This window comes from Cicer arietinum, chromosome 7, assembly GCF_000331145.2.
Source record: "Cicer arietinum cultivar CDC Frontier isolate Library 1 chromosome 7, Cicar.CDCFrontier_v2.0, whole genome shotgun sequence".
Lineage (NCBI taxonomy): Eukaryota > Viridiplantae > Streptophyta > Magnoliopsida > Fabales > Fabaceae > Cicer > Cicer arietinum.
This window is the reverse complement of record NC_021166.2, coordinates 4717709-4745658: the sequence shown is the minus strand read 5'-3', so window position 1 is coordinate 4745658 and position 27950 is coordinate 4717709. Positions and strand designations below refer to the sequence as shown.

Here is a 27950-nt window from a genome sequence, read left to right as displayed (position 1 = left end):
TTCCCTACAACAACATTCTTCATGCTTCTTAGTAATGTTTTGTGGTCTAATCTTTCATATCTTTATGAAAATTATTATTACTAGGTAATAATGGAACCATTGATGGCATGGGATTGACTTGGTGGGAATCATTTAAATCTCATTCCTTGAACTATAGCCGTCCTCATCTGGTTGAATTTGTAGCATCTAATGATGTGGTAGTTTCAAATCTTACATTCTTGAATGCCCCTGCATATAACATTCACCCAGTTTATTGCAGGCATGTTCTGTGCTACCTCTAAAACACTAGTTATGTATAAATATTTTCAAGGAAAAATGTGATATTGATTTGGTTATATGTGTTGATTTACAGCAATGTACATATTCATAATATTTCAATCTTTGCTCCTCCAGAATCTCCTTATACTGTTGGCATAGTACCAGGTTAGTAACATATGATCCACTATTTCATATCTAAGGTCTGTTTGAATTGACTTATTTGAGCTTATTTGCTGGCATAAGTATTTGTGAGACTGTTTCGGATAACTTATGGAAACACCTTATGACATTTCAGCTTATTTGGATAAGTTCTCCTGAAAAAGTTTGATTATAACTTACAACTTATACGAAAACAGTTTGATTATATTCTATCTTTTGTTAGAAAAATAGCTTATACATAAACACTTATATTAATGTTTATGCTATAAGTGCTCAATTAAGTTATTTATCTAAACATGACCGTCCACTTTGCGAAAATTACCTACCTTGTCACACGAAACTTCATAATATCTTTTTGTGCACTTAATATTTTTCAGATTCTTCTGATCATGTTTGCATAGAGGATTGTACGATTGCAACCGGCTACGATGCAATTTCTCTCAAAAGCGGCTGGGACGAATATGGAATTGCCTACGGCCGACCGACCGAGAATGTACACATCCAAAGGGTGCATCTACAAGCATCTTACGGTGCTACTCTTGCATTTGGTAGTGACATGTCTGGTGGCATTTCAAATGTTGTTGTAGAACATGTTTATCTCTACAACTCAAAAGGTGGCATCAATTTCAGAACAAGCAGAGGAAGAGGTGGTTATATGAAAGAAATCATTATAACAGACATAGTAATGAAGAATATCTACACAGCAATTTCTGCCACTGGTTACTGTGATTCTCATCCTGATGACAAATTTGATCCTAATGCTCTTCCACTTTTGGATCACTTTATTTTACAAGATATAATTGGAACAAACATCACTATTGCTGGAAGCTTTGCTGGAATACAAGAATCTCCATTCACAAACATATGCTTATCTAATATAACCTTGTCTGTAAATTATGCTTCCTCCACTACTTGGGAATGTTCAAATGTCTATGGATTTTCAGATTCTGTTCTCCCCAAACCATGTCCTGATCTTGACAGCCCTTCAAATTCTTCCTTATCTTGTCTCAACATGCTGAGTATCGTTGGAAAAACTGCGGTTTCCAGCTCGATGTCGATGAAAAAGTGAATAGCTTGGTATCTAAGAAATCAGATGAAGTCACATTCTTTCCAATAAGACATTTATTTGGATCATTTATATTTATTTTTTTCATCCTTAGATTTGCATTCTTGCATGCTGCTAGCAGCATATTTTTTGTACAGTTTTATTTCTTCATTCATGTGTATTCAAATTTTGGAAATCAACATTAATGTCTCCTTTGAGTTTAAAGTTGCGATAAATGTTGAAATTATTTTTCATGATGAGACAATTTTTTTCAAAGCTAAATTTTATTTGTACTTTCTCAAACCTATGTGTAAGAATCAAAAGTCTTGGGGTTCTTTATATGTTATTCACAGGGTAGTTGTGTCCGGTTTGATCACATCTCACAATCATCTTTGAGAAGGATTTAAACTATCATGTGGATAGCATACAAAATATTCCCATAGACTAAGCTAACTATGAGACTTTCATTTCAATTTATATGATTTTTGTTTACTAGAAAAAATGTCTATGTACTTGCTCACACTTTAGTAGAGGCGACTACAATTATTAATACTCTTAAACTTACAATAATAATATGAATTAGTTTTTCTTTTTTAAAAAAGTATTTTCCAACTTGCATTAGTAATTTTCCAACTTTTTTTTATGGCTAGTAGTATTATTCTCTAGCAAATCAAACACCGATTTTTGAATTTTTAAATTTTTAAAGTTCCAACTATTTTTTTATAATGAAAATTCAAAAATGAGAAACCATTTTGAAAACTTTATGTAAAAATAATTTTTGAGAGATATATATTTTTTTAAATGTCAATAATAAATATCTAAGTTATTAAATGTCAAATTTTTTAATATATCATAAATGAATCTAAAATAACTTATATTATTGTTGAATAAGTTTTTATAAAAAATCATTTTAGTAATATAAAGTTAAAATTACTTTTTTAAAAATCTATAATAAACAGACCCAATGTGAAGTCAAAAGGAAAAAAGATAAAAGAAAAAAAAACTCTTAAATATGCTTCTAGTAATTTTTATTTTTGGTTTTAACTTTCTTGTGCTCTCGAATGAATGAGGTTCTGGTAGGAAATAAAATAAAATAAAATTTTTATAAGAGCAAATTGTTTATTTTTAGTTTGCCAATATCACATTATGGGCTCTATATGAGCTATTGGTTGGGCCGAAGGAAACCACGAGTTACATAAAGCAACCCGGCCCATCATGAAAAACCTTCTTTCCCTCTTCTCTTCTCTTCTCTACACTGCACCGGACCTTCACCTCCAACTCTTTCGCTATGGCTATGGCTTCTGCAGACATCAGAGACATTTTAACAACTTTCAATCCTTCCCTCGATTACTTCGCCATAACCACCGGTGACGGCCGCATTAAGGTATCTTCCTCTTCACAAACGGTTATTGTTATCGTTATATTGTTTCCTATTCACTTCTCTGCAATTTTCTATCTATAGATATGGGACACACTGAAGGGTCAAGTTCAAACCGAGTTCGCAGATATTTCTGCAACTCACGAAACTTCTATACTTGATAAATCAACTAAAGGTCATCTTTCAGTTGATTACACTTGCATCAAATGGTTATCGTTTGAAAGAAAGGTATCTAGGTTTTTTTTAATTTTATTTTTGTTTTTTAATTTTTCTGGATTAATATTCGCGTATGATACTGTGAATTTTTGTTTTCAGAGGAAAAGGAAACATTCTTCCTCTTTGTTGGTGCTTGGAACTGGTAGTGGTGATGTTTTAGCACTCGACGTTTCTGCCGGTGAATTGGCTTGGAAAATCAATGATTGTCATCCTGGGTAGGATATGATAACTTCTGTTGTGATTATTAGAGATGTATCCTTTGGTTTAATTAAGGTTGTCATTATATAACCATAGTAACAACTAACTTTGAATCAGCCTAACTAATTTGTAACTAACTGTTACATCTGTAATAGTGATTATCAAGTCATCTTATTTTAATTAATGGATGTTAGTGACACTAATGCTTTGCTCTTTATGATAATGTTTGAATACTATGCTATGCTAATTTTAAATGGTGACTTTAACCATTGTTAATTAAATGAATGTGGTTATTGGATTTGAAGTTTGAAATTTGAATTCCCTGTTTATATATGAAAAGTTAATGTTTATTTACATTGTCTTGCCTCTTTCTTTATTTCTTACTATTCAAATTGTTTTCAGAGGTGTCCGAGCTATTTCGTCTTTGGCAAATGGATCAAGCTTTTATACTGCAGGTGCTGATGGGATGATATGCATGATAGATTTCACGACAGGAAAAGTATTGGAAAAGTTTAAAGGTTCTTCAAAGGCAGTATCTTGTATATCAGTTTCTCCGGGTATGATCCTTCACAGCTTTTGCTGTAATTTTGTTTCTTTGGTGTGGTAGGAAATGAAATCAATGGATTGCTGTTGGGACTGAATTGATTGTATCTGACAATCGTATGTGACGTGTTGTACAATTTGGTTGAGGTTTCCTGGAATTTTTTTACGCTCTTGTGCATTTTAATTGACAAAGGCATTTCAGATTTAATCATGGAGTCCGTCTGCTCTCAAGTGGGTTCCACTTTTTTATTATTAGAATTAGAATGAAAAAAAGTTTTGCCTTGTTGCTTCATGTTTGTTGATTGGATGCTACACTATAAACAATATTTCCTGGCCAAAAGGGCTTCAATGAGGCATGATTGAGATGAGCCTGCAACACTTATTAATGTATTATTATTATGATTCCTGATTTTGGTAATTGCCCTTTTTCTTACATCAGATGGGAAGAAGTTAGCTACTGCAGCAGCACAATTGAAGATTTTTAACTGTCCTAATCACAAAAAGATTCAAAAATGCTCCGGTCATCCTGTAAGTTGCATATGTTTTTCTCTGTTTATATGCTGTGTCCATACCCTATTTTTTGTCCTAAAGACGACATGCATATTGCCTTTGTGATGCTTCTGTTGTTTGTATAACAATTGTTTTTAATTTAACTATCAGGGATCAGTCCGGTGTATGGTCTTCACTGAAGATGGCAAGTATATCCTCTCTTCTGCTGGTGGTGAAAGATATGTAGCTGTTTGGAGGATAGACGGCGCTAAAAAGCAGTCAGCTAGCTGTGTTCTTGCAATGGAGCAACCTGCTGTCTTTCTTGATAGCAGGTGCATTGATAAAGGACAGCATGATGATGCTGGCATATGTGTTTTGGCCGTATCAGAAGTTGGTCTTTGTTATTTATGGTTTGGAAATAGTATTGAAGAACTACGAAATGCAAAACCCACAAAAATATCATTATCTTTGGAAGACATGTCTACCAAAAATTATAAGGGTGCAGTTCCTGCAATATATGCTGCAAAGTTACAAAGCACCCAGAAGCCGGCTTCTGGGCAAGTTTTTCTTGTTTCTGGGATGCTTATAAAACCATCATTTCAAAATATTCAAGTGCATTCCGGTACAGATGTAAAGTTGAGTGTCTCCCGTGATGGTGTTCTTCTTCCAACAAGTCGATCTCTTGTCAAATCTAAGAAGAAGACAGATGTGCAGAGAAGTAAGAATTTCTGTCTTTGATTAACTCTTTCTCACAAGCATTCTCTTATTTTGATTATTTTATCAAGGACGGACCATTTCAAAAGCCTAATATTTCTTACATTTTATTTCATTGTGCTTGATTTGTTGCTCATAGTATTGTTATTTGTTCACAATAACCAATTTAAATTTATCGCTTAAAATAAGCTGATCTTCTAGTTCTCAGTAATTTAGCCCTAATCCTATTTTAGGATACTAACTGCTGCTCTATACTTGTACAGTAACTGCACTAGACCGTGCCAATGCCGAGGATGCCTTGCTTCCAATTCCTAAACTTTTTGATTCTCACGAGAAAGAAGCATTTCAAGAATCTCTGGACAAGGAAGTAACAGATGATTTGCTTACAAGGGGTAAAGCTGATTCTATGGAGATAGATGGTACTTATAAGTTACATCATTATTTCTTGTTGTTCAATATAATTGTATAAAGCATCAATTATTACAATGAATGAATGTATTCCTTTTGGCTTATTATATTTGTGTTAAATCACAAATCAAACACTTCCATTATTTTCTACAAAATGGAAGTTGTCGGTGAATAGTATTTATATGGGTAAATTAATTCTAATGAGGAAATTTCACTTGTCTGCTAAAAAGTCCACCATTCACAAAGTGATGAACCATACATAGATAGAGATAGGTGAGGGGGTCTATAGATAGAGCAACTGGAATTGGTTGATTGTCTTTTGCACTCATCAAATGAGATCGATTTTTATTTCAACTTCCCTTCTTAATATTCACACTGCTCGGTTGATAACAGAATATGGGTTGGGACTTTTTTCCTGCTTTCTATAATCTGTTGAATTTACCAATCTGTGCAGATGCTATGGTCCAAAGTGAGACTGATGTAATTTGCATGGAGGACCGGATGAGATCGCTAGGATTGCTTTATAGTGAGAGTGATTGTGCATCACACTTTGAACTCTGTTCTACATTGTTAAAGGGTAAGGGTATTGAGCTGGAAGCTACTCTTCCGAAGAGAAAGGTTAGTTATGAGTCTGGTTGATTGTCTTCTGATATTAATCTTGGTTCCATCTGTTCTATTATCTATTTGTTTTTCGTTATCGTTATAATATACTTGTTATCCATTGTTTTTTAAGAATCACATGTAATTGTTTATGCTTCTAAATTTAAGATGCATTTATCAGGTAAAAGCAATTGTTTTGTCTATGGAACCAAGCGAAGCATTCAAGCTACTGGAAGTGTTGCTGGATACATGGCAATCAAGGTTCATTTTATTTTCTTCTACTTTCTCCTGTAAGGTGTTTTGTATTTGATGGAATGCTTTCAATTTCCTCTTGTTTATTCCTAATTTATTGCAACATTAAAATGACCAGAAGTTATTCTAGGATTTATGTGAGTTATGTGTGGCATTTGCTATCTCTGGTCCCTTACCTAGTACAAATTGAATAACTTAGCATTGCACGTGGATGACAATTCAAGGATGTTTTGATACCACCTCTAAAATTTGGCTTCTTTCAGCTGTTTTTCTCACAAATGAAGGGATTCCTCCAGCTGTTTGGCATATTATATGGTACTCGTTAAAAGATAATGATTGGGGTGCAAAAGATTGATCACATTCTCTTTGTAGTAGTTTAACTTTATTTGGTCCATTTGATGTTTTGAGAGGTAAATTCAAATGTAGGGGTTAATTTGTTGAGCTGAGGAACATATTCTATGGATCAGATTTTAATGTTATAGATACTCCTTTAGCTTCCAAATATGATAAGGGCTTAAAAGATACTCCCCTGTTTCAAAATAAGTGTCATTTTATGTTTTCACTGTAACATTAATTATTTTATTCCAATTCTACCCCCAAATTTATATTATGTGCATCACTCCCTTGTTTATTAATCATTATACTCCACTTCGAGTTTATGACAATAGTTAACACTCTAGGATTAATAAGGGCGATTTTGTATAATTGGTATTCTCTTTCATTTAGAAGCAAAGTCATAATCAAGACTTCATGTGGTTGGTGGTATCTGTTATTGCACTATCTTCAGTTTGCCATAGAGACTGTGGACTTATTTTTGACGATTAGATAACATGGACTTCATTACCGAATTTTGTAATAGTTTTTATTACATATCTCATTTTCCATGAATGGAAACATGTATGCACTTGTTACTCTTGACTTCATAAATCTTTATTGAACAGGTCGTCTAGCAGAGAGTATGTGCTTCCATGGATCCATAGCATATTAGTTAATCATGGTCATAATGTTGCTGAAGAGTCCATAACACGTATGCTTGATTCTGTATACCAGGTATCTTGGATTAAGTTCGCTTTCTCCTTTACATGTTTGGTATTGGCTACTCAATTTTAAATTTACAATATTAGTAATTCAAATATTTATTATGCTTCCTCTAGTTTAGGTATACATCTTTTGCATATTTAATTCTTACATTTTCTGTGTACAAATAAAAACTTGAAAAGGTTATTATAAACTAATTTTTTTGGAATAATGTTCAGATTGCATTTTTTTTTTGTGATAGGGAATAAAAACATGATTTGAAAATCTAATAAGTTGTCTGATTATTATTTTTATTCAATTTTTGTGATATAGCATGTCATAGGAGTAAAATTATATGGATGAGGAATGATGGTATGAGTTTGCCTTGATTGGTAATTTTTGTTGAATAATTGTTTTTTTAAACATAAAATTAAGGTTATTCTGATTTTTCTTTTGTTTAGCTTGCTTCTTCTGGTCATTCTGATTTTCTGGTTCAGTTCAAGTGATATATCATATAGCTGTACTTCGACAAGTGTGTAATATTTGAGAAATTCAATTATTGTCTTCCACTTTACAGATTACAAATTCAAGAGGGGCAACTCTTCAGCCATTGTTACAATTATCTGGTCGTCTACAACTGGTGACATCACAGGTATGGTTACATTTTCTAAAATTAATTTGGCCATCTGGTGAATTTATTGGTTTTGTGGGGCCTTATTCGAATATGGTTTCAGATTGACAAGGCTTCTCAGAAAATAAGCTATTCGCTGCATGATCTCCAAACAGAAGAAATTGAAGACGAGGATGAATTGTATCACGAGAAAGAAGATGATGAAGATGATGAAGAAGATGATGCATCTGAAATAAGTACTGACGATGAAAACTAGTCTGCCTTTTAATGAAAGGTATTACATATACCTAATTACATATGGTTTGATAGATATATGATTTTCCTTTTAATGAAAGGTATTACATATACATAAGTTACATGTGGTTGGATAGATATATGATTTTATCTGGAGTCAGGACCCTGAAAATCAATTATAGGATTTAGTACGGAATTTCTAAATATGCTTTTGCCAGCTACTTCGAAAAGCCTTTTCCATGTCAATAATGCTCTAAATTCAAGATTGATTATGTCATCATCAAAACAGTCATATCCAGTGGCAGATCCAGGACTCTAGCTCAGCCAGTGCAATTTACTTTAAATAATAAATATTTGGTAATAATTAAGATTTTGTCAGTCAATTATCAATGACGTATGTCGTAAGTTGACTATCAAGCATAACTAAAATCAGTTGAAGAAAATTCACGTGGATAAAAACATCACAATCTTAGTCTATAAAAACACGACCGTTCAACTTAGTTTATAAAGCCTTTTCTGAATGTAATTTTTGTATTTAAAACTTAGTCTATTTTATGAGGACTAGCCATAATTAAAAATTTAATAGATACTTACGTTAAATGTTCATCATGTTATACTGGAGGGGAGAGGGTTCTGATATATAAAAATAGAGTTCATTTACTTTTAAATTCAGTACCATGTATATGTATTTAAATTCCACTGCGTACCCTAACTTAAGCGTGGATACACCCTGGGGCATAGCTGATGTTACCATGCAAAAACTACATGATTTTACGTAAACCTTTTAATCAGCCAAAATCATTAGTGCTTTGATTTTTACATCTAAAATAGGTTCTATGGAGAAACCGAGAAATCATTAATAATAATCTCAAAATGTCTAAATTCATGGTTTCTAGTTCCAAACTACTATATATGACCATATATTGCTTAGTAACTGGAGTTTTTAATTTTTTACTCTACAGGTTGCGAGTTCCCAATTGTCCTGTTTGCGGCCGACAAAGATTTGGAGGAACAGATACTGGATTTCAACCAGTTTTTTGTCCACAATTTTGCTGCTATATAGATAGATAGGTTCTCAAAAAGAAATTTTGGTGCTATTTAGATTTGAAAATATTGATGGTCTCTAGATTATGTAATTTGAGATTTTTACTGATAAGCAGTAATACATAATTATTCTTGTCTGTTTTGTTGTAGTTTTTGTTATATCAATTTATATATTTGTTATTTCTGTTTAATGGAAAAGATGATTAATGGAAAAGATGATTTTACGTGCAGATGAGGTGTCTAGAAACACCCATTATATATTAGCATGATCAAAATAAGGGCATGCATGAAAAGATAATCAATGTTCCGATTACCTGTTAGTGTCGAAGAAACAGTTAGATACTTTTTAAGAACTTGCATGGTCTCTTTTTCTTGAACATAGCAAATTGTAATGGTAGTTATTTTTGCCTGTTAAACACTGTTCTGAAAATATATATTTTTCTTTTATTTGTTTTAATTTAATACAATAAAAGTATGCATATCTTCCTTTTAACACCCTTCTGTAATAGATGTACAAACTCATAAGAAATTGCATATAAAGTGCATTTTTCGCCTCTACGAAACGAATTATCCTTTTAAAGTTATCTTTTTACCCAGAATATAAAGAATATTATTCTTGTTCTGCCTTCCACGTCTCATGCAAACTAAAAAGTATTTTTATTTTCTGTCTAAATTTCTAATGATACTACTATGCTATGGAAACCTCTGCAACATTATGCTCATATCATGACATTAGAAAGCAAATTAAACCTGTACTTTTCATGTATTGTCTTTCTAAGTCCCTATACCAGACTATGCAACTTGCATTGGGATTGTCATCACTGAACATTATTGTCTTTTTGTCTAACTCCCTATACTAGACTATGCAACATGCATTCGGATTGTCATCACTGAACATGTCTCCAATGTTTACATTGTTGTCATGGTAGTCTCCACTGTAATGTTCCATATGGTTGTAATGTGTGTGCCATGACAGTGATCTTACACATTCATATTCAGTGACATAAGATGATGGCATGTATGTATTATAACTATGTGTGACATTGTACAATGGTTGTTGTGTTGGATCTTGTAGAAATACTCGGCCATTATGGTATGTTCTGTCTCTATGTTCAACATAGTTGTGGCCAGAACTGAAGGTGTTAATGTAGTTAGGTTGATGATAATATAACATATGAACCTCCTCTACACCTTCAGTTTCTGGTTTGTTCTGCCACTGTTGTTTTGTATTGTACCATGTAGGTTTCGGTGATGATGATGACGATGTTGCCTCAAGCATTGGTTCTGGAAAGGATGTTTCTTGAGCTGTTGAAGCTTCCTGTGGAATTGGTTGTATTGTTTCATCTTGTGCTGGTGGAATTGGTTTTGGTTTTGGTTTTGATTTTGTTGGTTTAGATGAAGATGTTGGTTCAATATTGGAACAAATGATAGCAGTCTTCCTTGTCTTCTTAATTGCTTTGACAACTTTTTCTGGATCTGCCCACCCGATAATTGTTAGCCTCTGTCGATCAAAGTCGATATGAAGATCATCTATACCTGCAAAACAAGTTTATCAAATAGTTAGGTTATGTTGCAGCATATCATATGGAAGGAAAATTATGTCATATAACCTACCATGAATGCCATTGAGTGCTTTCTTGATCTTTCGCACGCATCCATTACAGTCCACTCGGACTTGTATTTGTGTGATTCGAGGCGTCTGCATTTGAGGGATTAGCCACACTTACATAAAATGTCAAGTCATATGTTTAAATTGATCTAAACCATAATTAATCACACAAAACTAAAAAAATTGATAAAAACCATAATCACACAGACATGTTGATTAATGTAAATGTAAGGATTTTGAGGGCCTTACCTGTGACTCTTGAACCATGGAGCTGTAAAATTAGAAAAATCAAAGAGATGATGTTTTTATTTTAAGGAAAGTAGATTATGGATGAAGAATATGTGAATGGAATATAATTTTACATGCCTTACACGGGCAAGGAATATGTAAAAGGCAAGAGATGTGGGAAAACAAAAGAATCTTCACTTTCATGGAAGGCAAGTAAAACAAATCAGATTGTATTGTTGTTTTTATTGTGATGGATTTGACCAATTCATAAATGCCACACACCTTAGTTTCTGATAGAAGTTGCATGAATGAGTATGTTTCTTTCTGTCTATGTAATTAGAGTATGCAGTTACATAGACTCGTATATTATTTCATATCTCCCTTTTTAGACTCACATTCCTAGCATTTTATTTGTAATAAAGAGAAATGTTGTTTTAGAATTTGAGTGCAAAAGGCCAATATCACAAGTGGTGGTTTCTTTCATAGTTTGAGTTGTCCTTGAATTGCCATGCTTTGTCTCATTATGGTCGAAAGTCAAAAGGTATAAAAAAAATACTCAAAATGATTAAAAAAAAAAGGTATAATAAAATCTCAAATACTGAAATCTCCAAGATGTAAATACCATAGTTTCCAACTCCTTGTACAAATACATTTGCCAAACCACTAGTCTCAAACCATTTATTGCCACACATGCTTTAAGAACTTATTAAAGAATTCAACTATTTGCAACCATTCTAAATGTCCCTATGTTCGGTTGCACACAGTTATTACAAATTTGAATAGTTTTGTAGTAATTTGTATAATCTCAATGAAACATAACATATAATAAATAAAGAATCAAGCATAGACTTGTGGATTCTCAAGCAGATATGACTCCACAACTTTGTAAATTCCAATGGTGCTTTCTCTTCCTTCCTTTACATCCTCCTCTTTAACATCAAAATCACCAATGGTCTTGTAACTGCTTGACATTTTACATAAACAACCTCCATCACTTGTAGCTTCAAATTTCACCTCATAAGCAATAGACTCAAGCTTGTCCCCTAATGGATCCCCTTCAATCATAGTGTATTTGCAAATCAAGTTCTCCTTATCAAGCACATCAATCTTTTGTTTCAAATATTTGAAGGGACTACCTGCATAACATAAGAAGTAGATATTAATTTTGATACAATGTTCATATAGAACTTTTTATTCAGTCAATCAATCACAAACAATACTTTATACGACCTGTATGATAGATACAATTAAATTTAAATATTTTTAGTGATCTTACGATTATAATTAAATGATAGTATATATATATATATATATATATATATATATATCAATAGAATGTGTATATTAACTAATTTTTCTCCTAAAGAAATTGTAATGTATTTGGAGCTTTGGGCACCTCTTTACCCTTGTCAAGATTATGGTTTGCATTGTCAACTAGAGTGAAGTATTGAAAGAAAAGTAAAAAATGGAGTTGTATAGCAAAAAGGTAGCACTAAAAGTGGTCAACGGTGCCGGTAACTGACTCCTCTCCATAGTCTTGGGTACAGCCTGCATACATACTGCCGATCCTATCCATTACATTAAATTCTACATATTTGTCAACTTTCTTGCCAATATTATTGAACCTCTTGCCTTAATAATTGCTTCCCACTTTTCATGATTTATCTACTTCCATGCAATTAAACAATTTACTATTTTATATATTTTTTAATATATATTATTTAATTAGTTAAAATTTACATAAATCACTTTAAAATATAGAATTTATATAAATTATATATATATATATATATATATATTTTAACAAGGTAAGTGCGAATAGAATGACACGCAAAGAAACAAAGAGAAATGAACTTCAGTTTATATGTGATTCCTAACCCTCATTGAAATTGACTTGTTCAATGCTTCCAGCTTCTCCATCTCCTTGGATTATATTGACATCTTTCACAAACTGTGGTAAGAGTTTTGGAAGCAAATTTTTTGAATCTATGATCAAGGCCGTGAACATGCGCGATGGCGCGACGGATGAAGAATACTCATGTGTAAAGGTTGTGACTCCCATAGTGAAGTTTTTTAGATTGTAGAAATCACAAGGATCAAAATTGTGAATGATATAGATCAAGAGGGAGAGATTTTGGTGTTTTATAGAACCAAAACAGCACTTGATATGAAGTTTCTTAGTAATGATCCCTTTGTTTGAATTGAATGATTTGGAAATGAGAATGAGACTTAATTGGACATGTGTTTGGTTTTGTTGAGTGAGAATTTTCTTATTTGAAGACTTTCAATGATTGTGGCTGCTGGCTGTATTTTTGTTTCAATTATTCAAACTTATGGCCCCCACACATAGTTGGCTATTGGTAGAATACGATCATTTTTCCAACCTTATTATAGAATTTGATATGTTGGATTCATAATTTAGAATAAGAATATATCGTTTCTTACCTACCTCGTTTATGTGATTTTTCACCAAAAGTTGAATATTTTCTGAGTCATCATTTATCTTGAAAAAATTTAACTAATAGAGCAACATGCAACATCAAGGTTCCAAGAGTTACACCTTAACTTGAACAAATGTAAACACTAATCGACAATTGGCTAACCTTGTTGCAAAACAGGAGAGGGGGCTGCATACAGAGTTAAATTGATATTAGGTTTCTGTATATATTGGGCCTAAGTGCATTACTCTTCACTACACAACCATTCTGAATGAATCATATTGTATTAGATTTTTTATATATTCTTATATATTTAACTTTATTTATTTTTATAAATCCGGGTGCACTAAGACTTGTGTGGTCAAAAGACACTTAGACACATATTTAAGCATACTTACGTAAATAAGAAAAAAAAATACAAGATAGAAAATTTAAATAATGTATATTTTTTAGTATGTGTCTAAATAAGTATTGATTATATTAATTTTTTGGAGTGCAACGACTATACGTGTCAATTTCATAAATTAGTTAATTATTGACATAAACTACATATAAGAGGGGTAAATAAATCATATTTAAAAAATTCAAAAAATAAAATCTCAAAGTTAAAAAAACTCTAAAAGTGGGGCCTATGAGTTAATTTTTTTAAATTTATCTTTAAATTTGTTATTTCAAAAAATATTTATGAAATTTTTACCATAAAATCCTTTTGATTTTTTTATAACAAAAATTATTTATTTATTTTTTCTCTGTTTGATTGTTTTGGTACAATTTTTAAATAAAAAAAATTGCAAGTAGAATTTTTTTTTGAGAAAAATAATGATTTAATATTTTTTTTTTGAGAATTTTTTTTTTAAATAAAATGAATTTTGAATATTTTTAAAAAAATAAATTTCAATTGACAAAAAATAATGGTTCAGGGGCTTTAGTAAAAATCTCAATAAATAACTAAATATTAAAAAGTTTAGTAAATTCTTTTTTAAAATGAGCTTTTTGGACTTTGAAAGTTAATTGACTAGAGGCTAAATTAGTATGAGCCACCTATGTGCTATTTGCATGTTACTATTTTCTTATTAGCATGTTGCAATGTTGAGATAGAGTTTCTAACACAAAAAATGTGCTTTCTCGTGTTCATTTATGATGAATTAAGTACTTGAGTTTTATGTCAATTGTAAAAGGCAATACAATTTTTATCTGGAAGAGGATCCTCGTCCTATGCTAAAATACCTTCTTAAACAGCAAAATACTTTCTTGTACAGTAATTACATCCATTTTTTAATAGTAAAAAATATATATATGTTTTTAATATTCATCAAAACGAATAACATATATATATATATATATATATATTAATTTAAATAGTTTTTTGATGCATCAAAACAAACATTTAACCTTTAAAATCATGTGTAAATTTTGAAAAAGTTAAATAAATTAAATAATATTTTTTAATTTAAAAGATTAAATTATTATCTTGTAAAATTTAATAATTAAATTGATCAATTCCTAAAATTTTTATAATTAAAATGCAAATTCATTCAATTAATAAGTAAAGAGAATGTAATATATTTTAAAAATCGAGGACCAATTTAACAAAGTAAAAATAACAGAACAAAATTCGTAAATAAAATAAAATAAAATAGAAAATCTAAGACTGCATTTAAATATTTTTTTACGAATAAAATTTTTTTTTTAAAGATGTGTGGGTAAAATTGGGCCCTCAAAACAACTCTGGCTTCTTTACAACCAAACATTCTAAGCCCAACACATCTTAAACACTGGTAGGACAAAGTTATATTGAAGAGAAAAATAATAATATATTTAAATAAATATAAAATTTATTTAGAAATTAAAAAAAATATAATTTATTATCGATTTCACAGTTTTTATGTAGGAGTAATGGTTTTTCAAACTTCAACCACTGATTTAACAAATTTGTTCCACTACGATTTGACGAGTTTTTGTGAAAATGTGTAATGATTTTTTTAAAACTACTATTTTACTAATCTATTATACATTTTACATTCTAAATTTATTATTAAATATCATGCAAATTGAAAAGAAATGAAAGATTAATGAAGACTAACATGCAAATTTAAAGATAAAAGATTTGTAATTTTTTTTGTAATGAGGAGATTATTTTTCTGTAGTATTTTGTGAGTAGTACCGAAATGAAATATATTTCAACAAAATTTACATAAATTTTTAAATATCATGTATTTCATATAAATAACATACTTAAATTATATATGTTATGTCCATTATTTTAAAAATTCTTATTTCATCTGATCTAATTATTTATTTATTTAATAATTATTGTTTTTATTTATTTAAAATTAAAAGTATTGTTTTATAATAAGTTTTGTTGGAAAGAAAAAAAATTCTTTGGAGAATTCAAACATAAGGTATCATCGTTAAAGAGCGGTGCTATCAATAAAATTTATGAGAATTGATATATATGTATATATATTAATATAACAATCTATACATTATAATAAAGCAAACTTATAATTTGGCAAGTTTGACACGTGTTAGCTAGGCAGAGTGTTAGGAAAATATCAAGTTTCTATTAATAGGAATAATAACTCATTGTGCAGATTTTTGTTTTTACAATAAAATTAAAGTTTCATTTCATCACGACTTTACACACGATTGAGAAGTTAATGACCAATTAAAAAAAATAAGAATAATAAATTAAAAATAAAATACAATACACCACAACTTGACAGTTGAGAATTTAGTGGTCAATTAAAAAATAAAAAATAAATTATTTTTTAAACACGACTTTATCAACCACCGATTCAACTTAATTTAAAAAATTTATTTTATATTATTTTTTATTTTTTTTATTTTACTAATTCTTTTGGTGTCTTCAGATTCCCTTCTTAATTTCGTCCTCAGTTAACCGTCTCTTCTCAATAATCTCTCATTCTCATTTTATCGTTCTCCAATGTCTGAACAAAAAAAATCATATGCTTCAATTTCTCCAAAAAAATGAGTTATGGAATTTGGTTGTTGGAGCTGTGCGATATTTCTGTCATCATCTATAAATTTTATGCTATGGAAATGTTATTGATGGATGACGAGGTTTAATATTTTTTTTTTAATTTTTATAAATTCAAAGTTTTAAATTATACACAAACTTTTATTTGTTATGTTATTAATTTAACAAAATTGTGTTTCATATTGTTAGGGTGATAATATTCAAACAACGAAAAATTCTTATTTCTCGATTTGAGACTACTATTCGTGAGAGAGTTGTGTACAACTTTCGTTCTCTTGGTATTGTGTCTACGTCTAACTCTGTAGCATATAGAACAACGACACCGATTCAAATTGAATTTGCAAAATAGTACAATGGTCTGAGAATTAGAAACCAGTTTGCTCACATCCTCTCCGTACTCATTGATTTCATTCCCAGAAATTCAAAACATTGACAGTTTTTAAGGTATTTGTTTTTTAAACACTACTTTAGCAACCACCGCTTTAAATTAATTTAATTAAAAAATTTATTTTATTTTACGGTGCCATCAGACTTTACTTCGATAATCTCTCATTTTTTGCGTCTCCCTTATACATATCATTCATTTTTTTTTTTTTGTGTTTATCTTTCTCTAATGTCTTGAAAAAAATTCAGATTTTGTTGTTTCAATTTCTCCAAGAAATGAGTCATGGAATTTGGTTTAAACATAAATTTTATGCAATGGAAATGGTTTGATGGATGACAAGGTTTCATGATTTCTTTTATAAATTCAAATTTTAAATTATATTAGTTGTCTATTAAATGTGTTTCATATTTATATTTGTTGACATCAATTAATTTGGTAAATATGTTCACATGAATTATGGTAAATTTATTTCGATATGACATTATTATTTTATTTATAAAAAATATTACTATTTTGTTATATATATATTATTTATCGTTTATGTTTTTGAATTTTGCCTCAAAAGATTGTACTATGTACTTTTGTCTCAAAAGATTGTACATCTATGTCAAATAATAATAATTTATTTAAGTAAATATAAAATTTATTTAGGCTTATTTCCAGAAAATTGAAAGAAAAATAAATTTATTTAGGAATTAAAAAAAAAATACAATTCATTACATTTATTCGACAGTTTTTATTAACTTTAACAAATCTATTACATCATGATCTTCAAACTTCAAACACTACTTTAACCAATCTATTACATCATGATTTGATGAGTTGACAGTTATGTGAAAGTGTATAATAATTTTTCAAAAACTACTATTTTAAATAGTTACTTTTAATTTTACTAATATACTATACATTTTATATTCAAAATTTATTTTTAAATATCATGCAAATTCAAAAAAAATCAAAGGATTCATTCAAAGATAAAAGAATTCAAAAGAGTCATTCAAATATAAAAGATAATCATAGTTTTTATGTGTATTGTAACTTTTTTATAATGGGAAGATTATTTCTCTGTAGTATTTTGTGAGTAGCACCGAAATGAAAAATATTTTGCCATTAAATACACCAAAATTTACATGAATTCTTAAATGTCATGTATTTCATATAAATAACATATGAATAATAAAAATAAAAATTCATTATTAAGTTACTTACTTATCTTTACATTTACTAATTTACTTAATTTATACATGTCATGTCCATTATTTTAAAAATTATTATTTCATCTAATCTCATTATTTAATTTTTTAATAATTATTGTTTTTATTTGTTTAAAATTAAAAGTATTGTTTTATAATAAGTTTTTTTGGAAAGAAAAAAAGATTCTTTGGAAAATAAAAAAATAAGGTATCATCAAGATTAAAGAGTGGTGTTGGAGTCATGTTTTTTATCAGTAACATTGATCGGGTAAGAAAGTAGTTTTTAAGTTAGGTTATGATTAAAAAATTTTATTTTTTCATTGTAAATTATTTTTGTAAGTCAAGTTATGTATTTAATATAAATAAAATTTATAAAAATTGATATATATATATATATATATATATATTAAAATAACAATTTATTTATTAAGATCGTCCGTTTGTTTCCGTGCGAATATATTTTAAAAATCGAGGACCAATTTAACAAAATAAAAATAACAGAACAAAAATCGTAAATGAAATAAAATAAAATAGAAAATCTAAGACGGCATTTAAATATTTCTTTAGGAATAAATATTTTTTTTTAAAGATGTGTGGGTAAAGTTGGGCCCTCAAAACAACTCTACTGGGCTTCCTTACAGACCAAACATTCTAAGCCCAACACATCTTAAATCGCTGTTCCAACAAATCAATGTTCCTAAGCTGTTTGGCTCTTTGTCTCACAACAAAAACCCTAGTTGCCTCTCTGCTTCAGCTTCGGTCGTAGAATCCCCGTCCGAGAAAATGGTGAGTACTCAGAAATCAACCTCTTCACACACTTTTGTTCCTACTTCTGTGCTTTTCTCATTCTAATTCTAATAAAAACCATTGTGCTTTTTGTTTTTTCTTATCTGTTTTGCAGCCTTTCAAGAGGTACGTTGAGATTGGAAGAGTTGCTCTTGTCAACTACGGAAAAGACTATGGTAAACTCGTTGTTATCGTTGATGTCATCGACCAAACCAGAGTATGTTATATTCCTCTTTCTCTTACTTCTACCACTTTTTTTTTTATTTTTATTAGATCCACATGGTACCCATTTGTTTTGTTTGGTTTCTTAGAAGTTTAAAGCGAAAAAGTTTGAATATTTTCATCTGGGTGTTGGTTAATTGTTGTCATGATTTTCATAGCCAGAAAAAAAATTTATGGTAGTTTTTTATGGGTGGATTTAGGTTTGCTTTAGCTACTTGATTTGCTTTGGTTTTTGCGTTCATGTGTTTCATTAAATTAAGTTGAGTTATTTGATTGTCTATTAGTGTTATCAAATTGCTTCGGAAAAGCTTGATTTGTCTGTTTTGTTGATCAGTGTTGTTAATTTTCTGCTATTGAGGCATAATAGCATAGTGGAGTTTGTTCAAGAGCCTGTTTTGTGATACACTATTTATTTATAACATAATGCCCTTGCAATAAGGGCTATGTCGGTGTTGTAGAACTGTTGTGTTGCAGAATTTGAACAAACTGCAATATTCCGCCATTTATTAATGACAACACTGTTGTTGATGAGTTAGTTATGCTTGTTGTTATATAAATGTTGAATCCGTGTAGTATAATTTGTTCACTGTATGTTGACAGGCTCTTGTTGATGCTCCGGATATGGAGAGGTCTCCTTTGAATTTCAAGAGGCTCTCACTCACTGACATCAAGATTGATATTAAGAGGGTCCCAAAGAAGAAGGATCTCATCAAAGCCATGGAGGCTGCTGGTTGGTACCAAGTCTTATGTACTTGATTTTTTAATTGTATTCTTTTGTTCATGATTTGTATTGATATTAAAACAGATGTTAAGAACAAGTGGGAGAAGAGCTCATGGGGAAGAAAACTTATTGTGAGGAAGACTAGGGCATCCCTCAATGATTTTGATAGGTTCAAGATAATGTTGGCAAAGATCAAGGTTTGTTTAATTCAATTTATCAGCCTATTATTTTACTTATTTGAGTATTTCTGGTGTTAATAGTATTTGGTGGAGTTACTTGTATTTGTATGAGAGCAAATAAAGTTTGAATTATGTATTAATATATATTAATAATGGCTTGTGCAGAGGGCAGCCGTTGTTAGGCAAGAGCTTGCTAAGCTGAAGAAGACCGCATCTTAGGCATATTAATGGTTAATTTTTGAATTTTTCAATGAATTTCTTTTGATTAGTACACCTTAGTTTGTTATATGAGATTTTGTGTAATCATTGAGTGACTTCCAAGAATGGTTTGTTTCGAGAGCTCATATTAGTGAATTGATGTTAGTTCTTTATGATTTCATATTTTGGTTTTCAAGATGTTCTCAGACTAATAGAAATCTTAAGCCGCAAATGATGCAAAATTCATTTTTTAAAGTCATTATTTTTTCAGTTATATTTTTACCACAACTGGAATATGTTTTTCATGCCATTTCTTTACATTTCCTTCATACTGCTAATCTGGTCATAATCTAAATATTTTATACTGCTGATTTGATTTGTTGATGTCAAAATCAGTACTAGTTTTCAATACTTGTATGAACTGGATGACTTTTTGTTATATATATATGATAGAATTGATTGAATGTTTCAAATGGATTTAAATTTTTTAACAACCGATTATTTTAATGCATCCATTATAATCCCAACCAACTTATTGTTAATCCATACATTTTTTTTGCTCCTAATGTCATGCATATGACTAATATTGTAGGGGCAAAAATGACTATTAGATGTATGTTCTTTTTCTACCTACCAACTACGAAAAAAATGACTATTAATTAAGTTTAGTTTGAATTGTGACATTCACTTTTAACTTTTTTTTTTAAATCTAACCAGAACAGTGGTATAAATTTGCAAATTATTATAAATCACGTTTATTTAACAATGTTTTTTGTCAATCGGAAAGTTTTCATTCTTTCTCAGAGCAATAACCTGCCCTTAAATAAGTACCTCAACTCTAACATAAGTCACACTATCATGGATCATTTTCGCCTCAGGCTATTACATTAAAATGTAATTTGAATACTCCCCTCCTTTTGCTTGAGCTCTTATGCATCACTTTCTACAACATTGTTTTGTATAGGAAATCAACAACAAAAGGCAAAACATAAAATGCTAAATATATTAATCATAGAGCAAACTTAAATTTATAATTATTTAATAATGCTATAGGTAGTAATAGTAAGAGCTTAGGTATACAAACCACTTTTAAGTAAAGCACAAACTAACTATTCTCATAAAGCAAATTGAAATGTTAATTATTGGAACATAACACAACAAATAAATGGATCCCATTATTATTAATTAGTAACACTGAATTAGTTAATTAATTAGTTGTAATTAGGATTTTGTTGAAGGTAATCCACAACAGCCTTGGTGAAACTATTGCATCTCTCATTTCCATCATCCAAATATTGTTGAGAAAGTTGAGCATCACCTTTGGTATAATATTTGATTGTTGACTTCACAATGCATCCTCCATCAGGATTTGGCACCAATTTGTACTCAAAAGATATCTTCTCTAGAGGTTGATCTGACAAAGCAATACCTTCATTTATACTATAATTGTACACATAGTTTGCTTTGTCAATCGCATCTACCCGGTTCTTCACACTCCCTAAACCTGCATGCACACCCAATTACTCAATTCATACTATATATAAATATAATTATAGTCATGGAATCAATTGTTTCAATATTATATATAATTAAACACAAATTAACAAGCACAATCACATTCTTTAAGCAGCTGAAATGAAAGAAGTGGTATAAGAAGGACAAATTCGTACAAATTGAGTCTATGAAATCTAAAGCAAAACAAGTTAAATGATGAGCACAAACACTAACGGTCTCTTTAACATGATTTAGAGAAAATGAAAGGGGATAACTAATAATCTTTTGACCATCGGCGATCACTCACCAAATCAAAGTATGATGAATCTTTGAATTTTGCATGTGCACATAAATTCAGTTTTTCTTTCGTGATTTTGTCATTTAAACACAACGTTGTTTTATTTGTCGTCTCTGTGCAACGTTGTTTTATTTTCCATTTTGTTACAGTGTTCGTTTGATTCAAATTAAAAGATTGTCTTTGATCTATTACAAATTCAATCAATAGTTTTGACGTCGTCAAAGATACAAATTCAGATACATGAATATTCCGTGCACTTTATTTTTGTTACATTTGTAGTCATTTTGTTATGTTATGCTATTAATCTGAATGTTGTGAATTTGTTGACAAATTCATTATTTTCAATTCTAATGACCTTAAATTTGTGTTGTTCTCGATCGATGTATTCTACCAATTTAAAACAATGAATATAATATTGTAATTATTATTATAACCATTTGGTTTTTAGAGTCAAAGACTCTTCTAATTCGAAATTCAATCGTGAGATAAGTAAAATTGGTTAACAAATTGTTTAAGTCATAGTTTGAATACAAATTCTCATAAACATTCATCTTTCATTAAATCTTTTTTTTAATCGCTGAAACTCATTAATTACTTGAATAAAACTATTTGGTAAAAATAGAATTTTTATTAATTTCATGGTTGAAATGCTATGATTGTTGTTCCATTAAAAAAACTATAATATCAAAGTTAATAAATAGTAGTATATTAATTACCTCCGATAATATTAAGCTTTTTAATGGTTCCAGGACCTCCATCTCCTTCAATGATTTCAGCACTCTCAAATAAGCTTGGTAAAGCTTTGGGGAATATATCAATACTATCTTCAGCAATGGCTTTGAATAATGTTTCAGCAGAAATAGAGGAAACAAACTCACTTTCTGTACTGAAAACACCCATTATTTCTAACTACTTTAGATAACTATTGTTGAATAGACAATGGTAAATAAAAATATGTATATATATGCATTAATTTATAGCTGCTGCAAGGTCACTGTTATGTTGCCCCTAGAGCAAGAAAGTTAATTCCATTAATTTCAATTTAATGCTGAATAAAAACAAAGTAGTTGCATGCATTCTTTTGTTCAAAAGTAATATTTAAAATATTGATATATTAATTAATCTAAATTAGATTAAATACAACAACTTTTCTAATATTGATATATTAATTAATCTAAATTGAATTCAAAGTAAATATTGGTTTAGTTCATTGGAGTAATAAATTTGTTTGTTTAGTTCATTGGAGTAATAAATTTGTTTCTTGTAGAAGAACAACTTATTTGTTCTATTACAAGTTATTCTGTTGGTTAAATGTGTGCATTATCATAAAGTAACTTAAGGCCTAAGCTATAAAAAATAAAAAGTAACCGCTCCTATGTGGAACCGATACCTCTACGGTCTATGAATGGTTTCTTTTTCTTTTTCTTTTTCTTTCTTTTATAAGAAGAGGGCAAAAGTCTATGGAAAAACAATTGCAACTATATAGTTTATAATATTTTCAACACACAAAAATTACGAGATACATAATATCTAAAATTCTATAACTGTCCTCTACAAATATTTTATATTTAAAAAAAGTTTTATAATTTAATTTATATATAATTAATATAAAAATTATTATATATGTTTAACTTTTACTAAAATTATCTATAGAGTCATCTCCATGGTTTTGATAAATTGATAGAATAAAACTTTTTTACACAATATATAATAATTATATTCTATATTTTAAATGTCATACTATACATTTTATAGGAAATATTTATTATATTTTATTGAAACTTAAATATAAAATACTATATTTTATTTTAAATATAAAAGAAAATAAAGATAATAAAAATTGATGTATTTCATTTAAATTTTAAATTAAATATATTAATTTTTTATTAATTTAACTTTTTATATATTTAAGACTGAATAAGTGTTGCAAATATAAGCTTTATAAATTTTCATAAATGTAAGGAAGCACTCTATTCTAGGAGTGAAAATAAGAGTTTCATAAATGTATATGTCATTTAAGGCCTCGACAAAACTATCATATGACACTTACAAAATATGGTGAAAAACATAAGAAAGTGATATTTCAATTGTGTTAGAAAAATTCTTAAGATATAGTTTAAATTTGGGATCTCACGTTTGTGTGAGTTAATTATAATAGAATTTATCATTAAAATAAATAAAAAAATGTGGTAGAAGATGAAGTTGATATATGAGGCCCACTCGCAAGAAAGATGCACGATGGCACTTGTAGTATCAAAAATTTCGTGTTTTGTCAAATAATTAATATTTAATATATTGAAAATTTTAAAGTAAATTGTATTTTAAAATATCATATTCACAAATGTTGGTTTGAATTTGAGAATATGATATTTTTAAATATAATATTTGACATTAATGTTAAATTAAGTTATATATTTTAATGGAAGAGTTTATCTTTGATTTATAAATCATTTGAGATTACACTTTAAAAGATTTCATAGATTCGAAAGTCATTCGAGTTCAGTAATATTACTATAAAAGATATAAAAGATAAATGTAACAATTTTTGAGGTTAGTCGTAATTTAACAACTGTTTTTCAACCCTTATACATAAAAGATATATTTGTTTACGATGTTTACTACTCATTTTGTTATTATAAAATATGCAATTATAGATATAAAAGGAACTCTTTCCAAAATATTTAAATAATTTAAACTCTAAAATCTTTTATTAATTTTGTTATATAAAACTCTAATTTTTGTAGTGAGAGTATTTAAAATCTAATTGTTTGAAGAGTTTTTTCTTCTTCTAAAAGTGATATAATACAATTATCATCAAAAACTCACACACAATTGTAAAGTTTCGAATTCAAATTAGATAGATAATACTTAATCTAACAATATGCATATTTGTCAAATGAGTTTAGAATTAATGACATTGTTTTAAGAGTTGTATTCGAGATAAATATATCATGATCTATCACACACTTTCAAACATAACTATTATTGATTTGTATAATTGTAATCTCACATATGGATCCTAGATACAATTATTTTTGGTATAAATTAAAAAATAATAATAATGTTATGTTGATAATTATCATATTCTTTCGACATATTATTGGTAATATAATATTTTATTAAGTGTTCAATGTAATTGTAATTTGGTGTTTATGTGAACTATGGTTCAAGTACTTTATTGATATTATATTAGGTATTTTGGCCACTTAATATTTTGTAAATTCTTATCATATTTCTTATTTATATTATATTTTTTTATTTATTGTTGTTGAAACCCATAGTTGGAATTTTAATAAATTAGAAATTGTTTTTAAAGACATGTAATAATTCATCGTTATTTTATGAACTTCAATATTTATTTTAACTATTTTTGGCTTGTAACTTTTTATTGGTGTGACATTACTTGTCATAATTACAAATGTATATATTATACATATTAATATAATAATGACTTGATTGTAGTTTTAGTCACTCTATTAATATCAAATTATAGAAATGGTCCGCTTATTTTTTAAAATGTGAAATTTGCATATTTTTAATAACGTTACATACAATGTTATAATATAGAACCATCTAGATTCATTTGTTATTTATATGTCATTATTAAATTAAAAATATAAAAAAATTCTGAAGTTAAAAGCTAAATTTTTACTGCATTTTATTTCAATTTCATAGGTATTAATTATTTTACATTATCATATGTCACGTTATTTAAAATATCTCACGTCGTTATATTTTAATTAAAAAATCAGAATAAATGATCAAAATTATCGACTATTAAAATAAGAGAATCAATTTTGTGAATCAATAAAATAAATAAACTAAAATAACAATTAAACTTATAATAGTTGACCTAACGCAATTTAGTAGCATCGCCCATATACATTCACTTGTATTTTGTTAAGATAAATGAAAAACAAAAAACAAAAAATCTAATTAGAACAATTCTTAATCAAATAATATTATTTATTTTTTAATTGAATTCTGAATTATTTTATTTTTATTTTTAATAATTATAGAGTCGAAAGATAAAAATAAAAACTACAAAAGAGGTTATTCTGGAAGGGCGTCTATAATAGTATCAATTTTTGTCAACATTACACGCCACCGCATAATTATTTCACAGCACTCAATGCATATAGATATAGTACACCATTCTTGAACTTGATTTGTCTTACTTTTTTTAGTTTGAATTAAATTGTGTCTATAAAAATAGATATATTAAATTTAAACTTTTAATTAAATATGTTAATTTTTATCTATCAAATTTTGTTTTTTATAACTAAGATAAGTGGATATACTTTTTTTTCCTTATGAAAATGGTCACTTTAATAAAACAGAGATACATGGATATCTATAATGGAGTAATGATCTCATATATACATCTATAACTATCTTACACTTATTCAATATCTTATCATCATTTTATTTTTCTCTTTTTATCACATTAACAATATATCTCTTTCAAAGTATAAAAAGAGAGTAGAAGTGTAGATTTTTTCTTTTATCTTTAAAAAAAAAATTAATATACCATACTTTAAAATTAATATATGAAATATTCTATTTTATTTTTTATTTTTAGGAGGTTGTAAGATTAAAATACAATTACTTGAAAGAAATTTTTTGTCTCTTTCAAGAGATTGGAGATGCTGACTATATATATTTAATATATTTTTATTTGTTAAAAATGATAAAATAATACATGGTTCTATCCCCACAAGAAGTAGAAAAAATAAAGCATTTTGTATATATTTATTAGTTTTAAAGCGAAATATAAGAAAATCTATTTTGAAAACAAGATAAGGATGAAAAAAATACTGTGTCTATTAATTTTTTTTGAAAAGTGTGGCAACAACTTGACTCTTGTTTGTGACATGACATGTTGAGTCAACAAATTCACACAGGAAAGGAATTGAGGTTCCCACAGACAAGCCAGTGCCTATAAATAGAAAGCTTTTCCTCATCTTATAAGGCACACACATAGTATATATTGTTCTCTCAAACTCATAGTATAAACCAAATTAATTAATCATGGGTGTATTCACATTTGAGCAAGAAACCGCCTCTACTGTCCCTCCTGCCAAGCTTTACAAAGCTATGGTGAAAGATGCTGATGTCATCATTCCAAAGGCTGTTGATGCCATTAAGACTGTTGAAACTGTTGAGGGAAATGGTGGCCCTGGAACCATCAAGAAACTCACTTTCGTCGAGGGTAATTGTATATTATATTTTTTTATAGACAAATGTTAATAAATTAGTAGAAATGATAAATATGATGAATTAATTAATAAACATATATGTATGCAGGTGGACAAACCTTGTATGTGTTGCACAAAATAGAAGCAATTGATGAGGCAAATTTGGGATATAATTACAGCATAGTTGGGGGTGCAGGATTGTCAGAGACAGTGGAAAAGATATCATTTGAGGCAAAATTGTGTGAAGGCCCAAATGGAGGGTCCATTGGGAAGGTGAGTGTCAAATATCAAACCAAAGGAGATGCTAAGCCCAATGAAAAGGAGGTTCAAGAAGGAAAGGCAAAGGGTGATGCTCTTTTCAAGGCCATTGAGGGTTACGTTTTGGCCAATCCTAATTACAACTGATCCATCCTTCAACTATGTCAGCTTCCAATCTAATAAATTGTTCTCTTGTTGATTTTTCCCTTTTCTCCTCAAATGTGACATTTCATGTCATTGTATCTCACTCTATCAATAAAAATTAAATAAATTAATACTTATGAAAAACAGCTTTCAAATAATACTTTTTTGTTGCACTTGTTAAATTTAGTAATTTTATGAGTACAACTAAAACATATATCCATATTATACTTTGCACTGGATACATTTTAATTTTCTATTAAAATATATATGTTAGAGTTTGCCTTAGAGAGAATTACTTTTTAAAGTTCATAATTGATATATTGATAAAATATAGTAAATGAGTAGATGTTCTATACAAATAGTTTGTGCGAATAAACAAACTAACTAACTAGTAAGCGAGTTGTAACTAAGT

General features: G+C 28.8%; 7 protein-coding genes across 9 annotated transcripts in view; 4 read left to right on the top strand and 3 right to left on the bottom strand.

The window, feature by feature from the left end:
• Positions 1-1719, top strand: part of LOC101513534 (probable polygalacturonase) — a 3640-nt gene extending 1921 nt beyond the window's left edge. The window contains exons 4-6 of the mRNA XM_004508125.4: positions 85-259; positions 353-423; positions 795-1719. Coding sequence (XP_004508182.1) covers positions 85-259; positions 353-423; positions 795-1486 — 938 coding nt within the window. The 3' untranslated portion in view covers positions 1487-1719. The remainder of the gene's footprint in view (positions 1-84; positions 260-352; positions 424-794) is intronic.
• Positions 1720-2686: 967 nt separating this feature from the next.
• On the top strand, positions 2687-9416 carry LOC101513210 (uncharacterized). The gene is made up of 13 exons (XM_004508124.4): positions 2687-2846; positions 2925-3068; positions 3156-3271; positions 3657-3811; positions 4237-4325; positions 4458-5004; positions 5264-5419; positions 5863-6026; positions 6190-6269; positions 7202-7310; positions 7855-7929; positions 8012-8182; positions 9105-9416. The coding sequence occupies exons 1-12, from the start codon at positions 2751-2753 to the stop codon at positions 8162-8164; spliced, it is 1884 nt and encodes a 627-aa protein (XP_004508181.1). The 5' UTR covers positions 2687-2750; the 3' UTR covers positions 8165-8182; positions 9105-9416.
• A 191-nt stretch (positions 9417-9607) lies between these two features.
• LOC101512882 (uncharacterized) lies at positions 9608-11463 on the bottom strand. 2 transcript variants are annotated; one of them, XM_004508123.4, is made up of 3 exons: positions 11045-11463; positions 10801-10885; positions 9608-10722 (listed from the first exon to the last, which is right to left on the bottom strand). In XM_004508123.4, the coding sequence occupies exons 1-3, from the start codon at positions 11060-11062 to the stop codon at positions 10043-10045; spliced, it is 783 nt and encodes a 260-aa protein (XP_004508180.2). In that variant the 5' UTR covers positions 11063-11463; the 3' UTR covers positions 9608-10042. The 2 variants fall into 2 exon arrangements, with proteins under 2 accessions (XP_004508180.2, XP_073226815.1); XM_073370714.1 differs by having other exon boundaries at positions 11306-11463.
• Positions 11464-11619: 156 nt separating this feature from the next.
• LOC101512575 (pathogenesis-related protein STH-2-like) lies at positions 11620-13245 on the bottom strand. Its single transcript, XM_004508122.4, has 2 exons — positions 12902-13245; positions 11620-12159 (listed from the first exon to the last, which is right to left on the bottom strand). Exons 1-2 carry the CDS (start codon positions 13083-13085, stop codon positions 11861-11863), a joined length of 483 nt encoding a protein of 160 aa, XP_004508179.1. The 5' UTR covers positions 13086-13245; the 3' UTR covers positions 11620-11860.
• A 5415-nt stretch (positions 13246-18660) lies between these two features.
• On the top strand, positions 18661-20327 carry LOC101512247 (large ribosomal subunit protein eL14). The gene is made up of 5 exons (XM_004508121.4): positions 18661-18826; positions 18942-19043; positions 19649-19778; positions 19854-19966; positions 20114-20327. Exons 1-5 carry the CDS (start codon positions 18824-18826, stop codon positions 20165-20167), a joined length of 402 nt encoding a protein of 133 aa, XP_004508178.1. The 5' UTR covers positions 18661-18823; the 3' UTR covers positions 20168-20327.
• A 541-nt stretch (positions 20328-20868) lies between these two features.
• On the bottom strand, positions 20869-22888 carry LOC101511916 (nodulin-13-like). Of its 2 annotated transcripts, XM_012717900.3 has the most exons (3): positions 22655-22888; positions 21465-21650; positions 20869-21089 (listed from the first exon to the last, which is right to left on the bottom strand). In XM_012717900.3, exons 1-3 carry the CDS (start codon positions 22836-22838, stop codon positions 21076-21078), a joined length of 384 nt encoding a protein of 127 aa, XP_012573354.1. In that variant the 5' UTR covers positions 22839-22888; the 3' UTR covers positions 20869-21075. The 2 variants fall into 2 exon arrangements, with proteins under 2 accessions (XP_012573354.1, XP_004508177.1); XM_004508120.4 differs by lacking the exon at positions 20869-21089 and having other exon boundaries at positions 21131-21650; positions 22655-22887.
• Positions 22889-26945: 4057 nt separating this feature from the next.
• Positions 26946-27679, top strand: LOC101511589 (ABA-responsive protein ABR18-like). Its single transcript, NM_001309698.1, is given in 4 exon segments — positions 26946-27150; positions 27246-27353; positions 27355-27362; positions 27365-27679. Coding segments are annotated over 4 exon segments (474 nt in total). The 5' UTR covers positions 26946-26969; the 3' UTR covers positions 27542-27679.
• Positions 27680-27950: the final 271 nt, after the last annotated feature.

What these genes read in the sequence shown, in the direction of transcription:
- LOC101512575 (XM_004508122.4), bottom strand. Translation starts at nt 13,085, where the DNA reads ATGGGAGTCACAACCTTTACACATGAGTATTCTTCATCCGTCGCGCCA. An exon ending in ACAAGTCAATTTCAATGAGG is followed by an intron (nt 12,160 to 12,901) that starts GTTAGGAATCAC and finishes TATGTTATGCAG; the next exon opens with GTAGTCCCTTCAAATATTTG.
- LOC101512247 (XM_004508121.4), top strand. An exon ending in ATGTCATCGACCAAACCAGA is followed by an intron (nt 19,044 to 19,648) that starts GTATGTTATATT and finishes GTATGTTGACAG; the next exon opens with GCTCTTGTTGATGCTCCGGA. An exon ending in CAAAGCCATGGAGGCTGCTG is followed by an intron (nt 19,779 to 19,853) that starts GTTGGTACCAAG and finishes ATATTAAAACAG; the next exon opens with ATGTTAAGAACAAGTGGGAG.
- LOC101512882 (XM_073370714.1), bottom strand. Translation starts at nt 11,329, where the DNA reads ATGCAACTTCTATCAGAAACTAAG. An exon ending in AACTTCTATCAGAAACTAAG is followed by an intron (nt 10,886 to 11,305) that starts GTGTGTGGCATT and finishes CCTCAAATGCAG; the next exon opens with ACGCCTCGAATCACACAAAT. An exon ending in AGCACTCAATGGCATTCATG is followed by an intron (nt 10,723 to 10,800) that starts GTAGGTTATATG and finishes CTTGTTTTGCAG; the next exon opens with GTATAGATGATCTTCATATC.
- LOC101513210 (XM_004508124.4), top strand. Translation starts at nt 2,751, where the DNA reads ATGGCTATGGCTTCTGCAGACATCAGAGACATTTTAACAACTTTCAAT. An exon ending in AAAAATGCTCCGGTCATCCT is followed by an intron (nt 4,326 to 4,457) that starts GTAAGTTGCATA and finishes TTTAACTATCAG; the next exon opens with GGATCAGTCCGGTGTATGGT. An exon ending in CTGGATACATGGCAATCAAG is followed by an intron (nt 6,270 to 7,201) that starts GTTCATTTTATT and finishes TTTATTGAACAG; the next exon opens with GTCGTCTAGCAGAGAGTATG.
- LOC101511916 (XM_004508120.4), bottom strand. Translation starts at nt 22,838, where the DNA reads ATGGGTGTTTTCAGTACAGAAAGTGAGTTTGTTTCCTCTATTTCTGCT. An exon ending in AAAGCTTAATATTATCGGAG is followed by an intron (nt 21,651 to 22,654) that starts GTAATTAATATA and finishes GTGTGCATGCAG; the next exon opens with GTTTAGGGAGTGTGAAGAAC.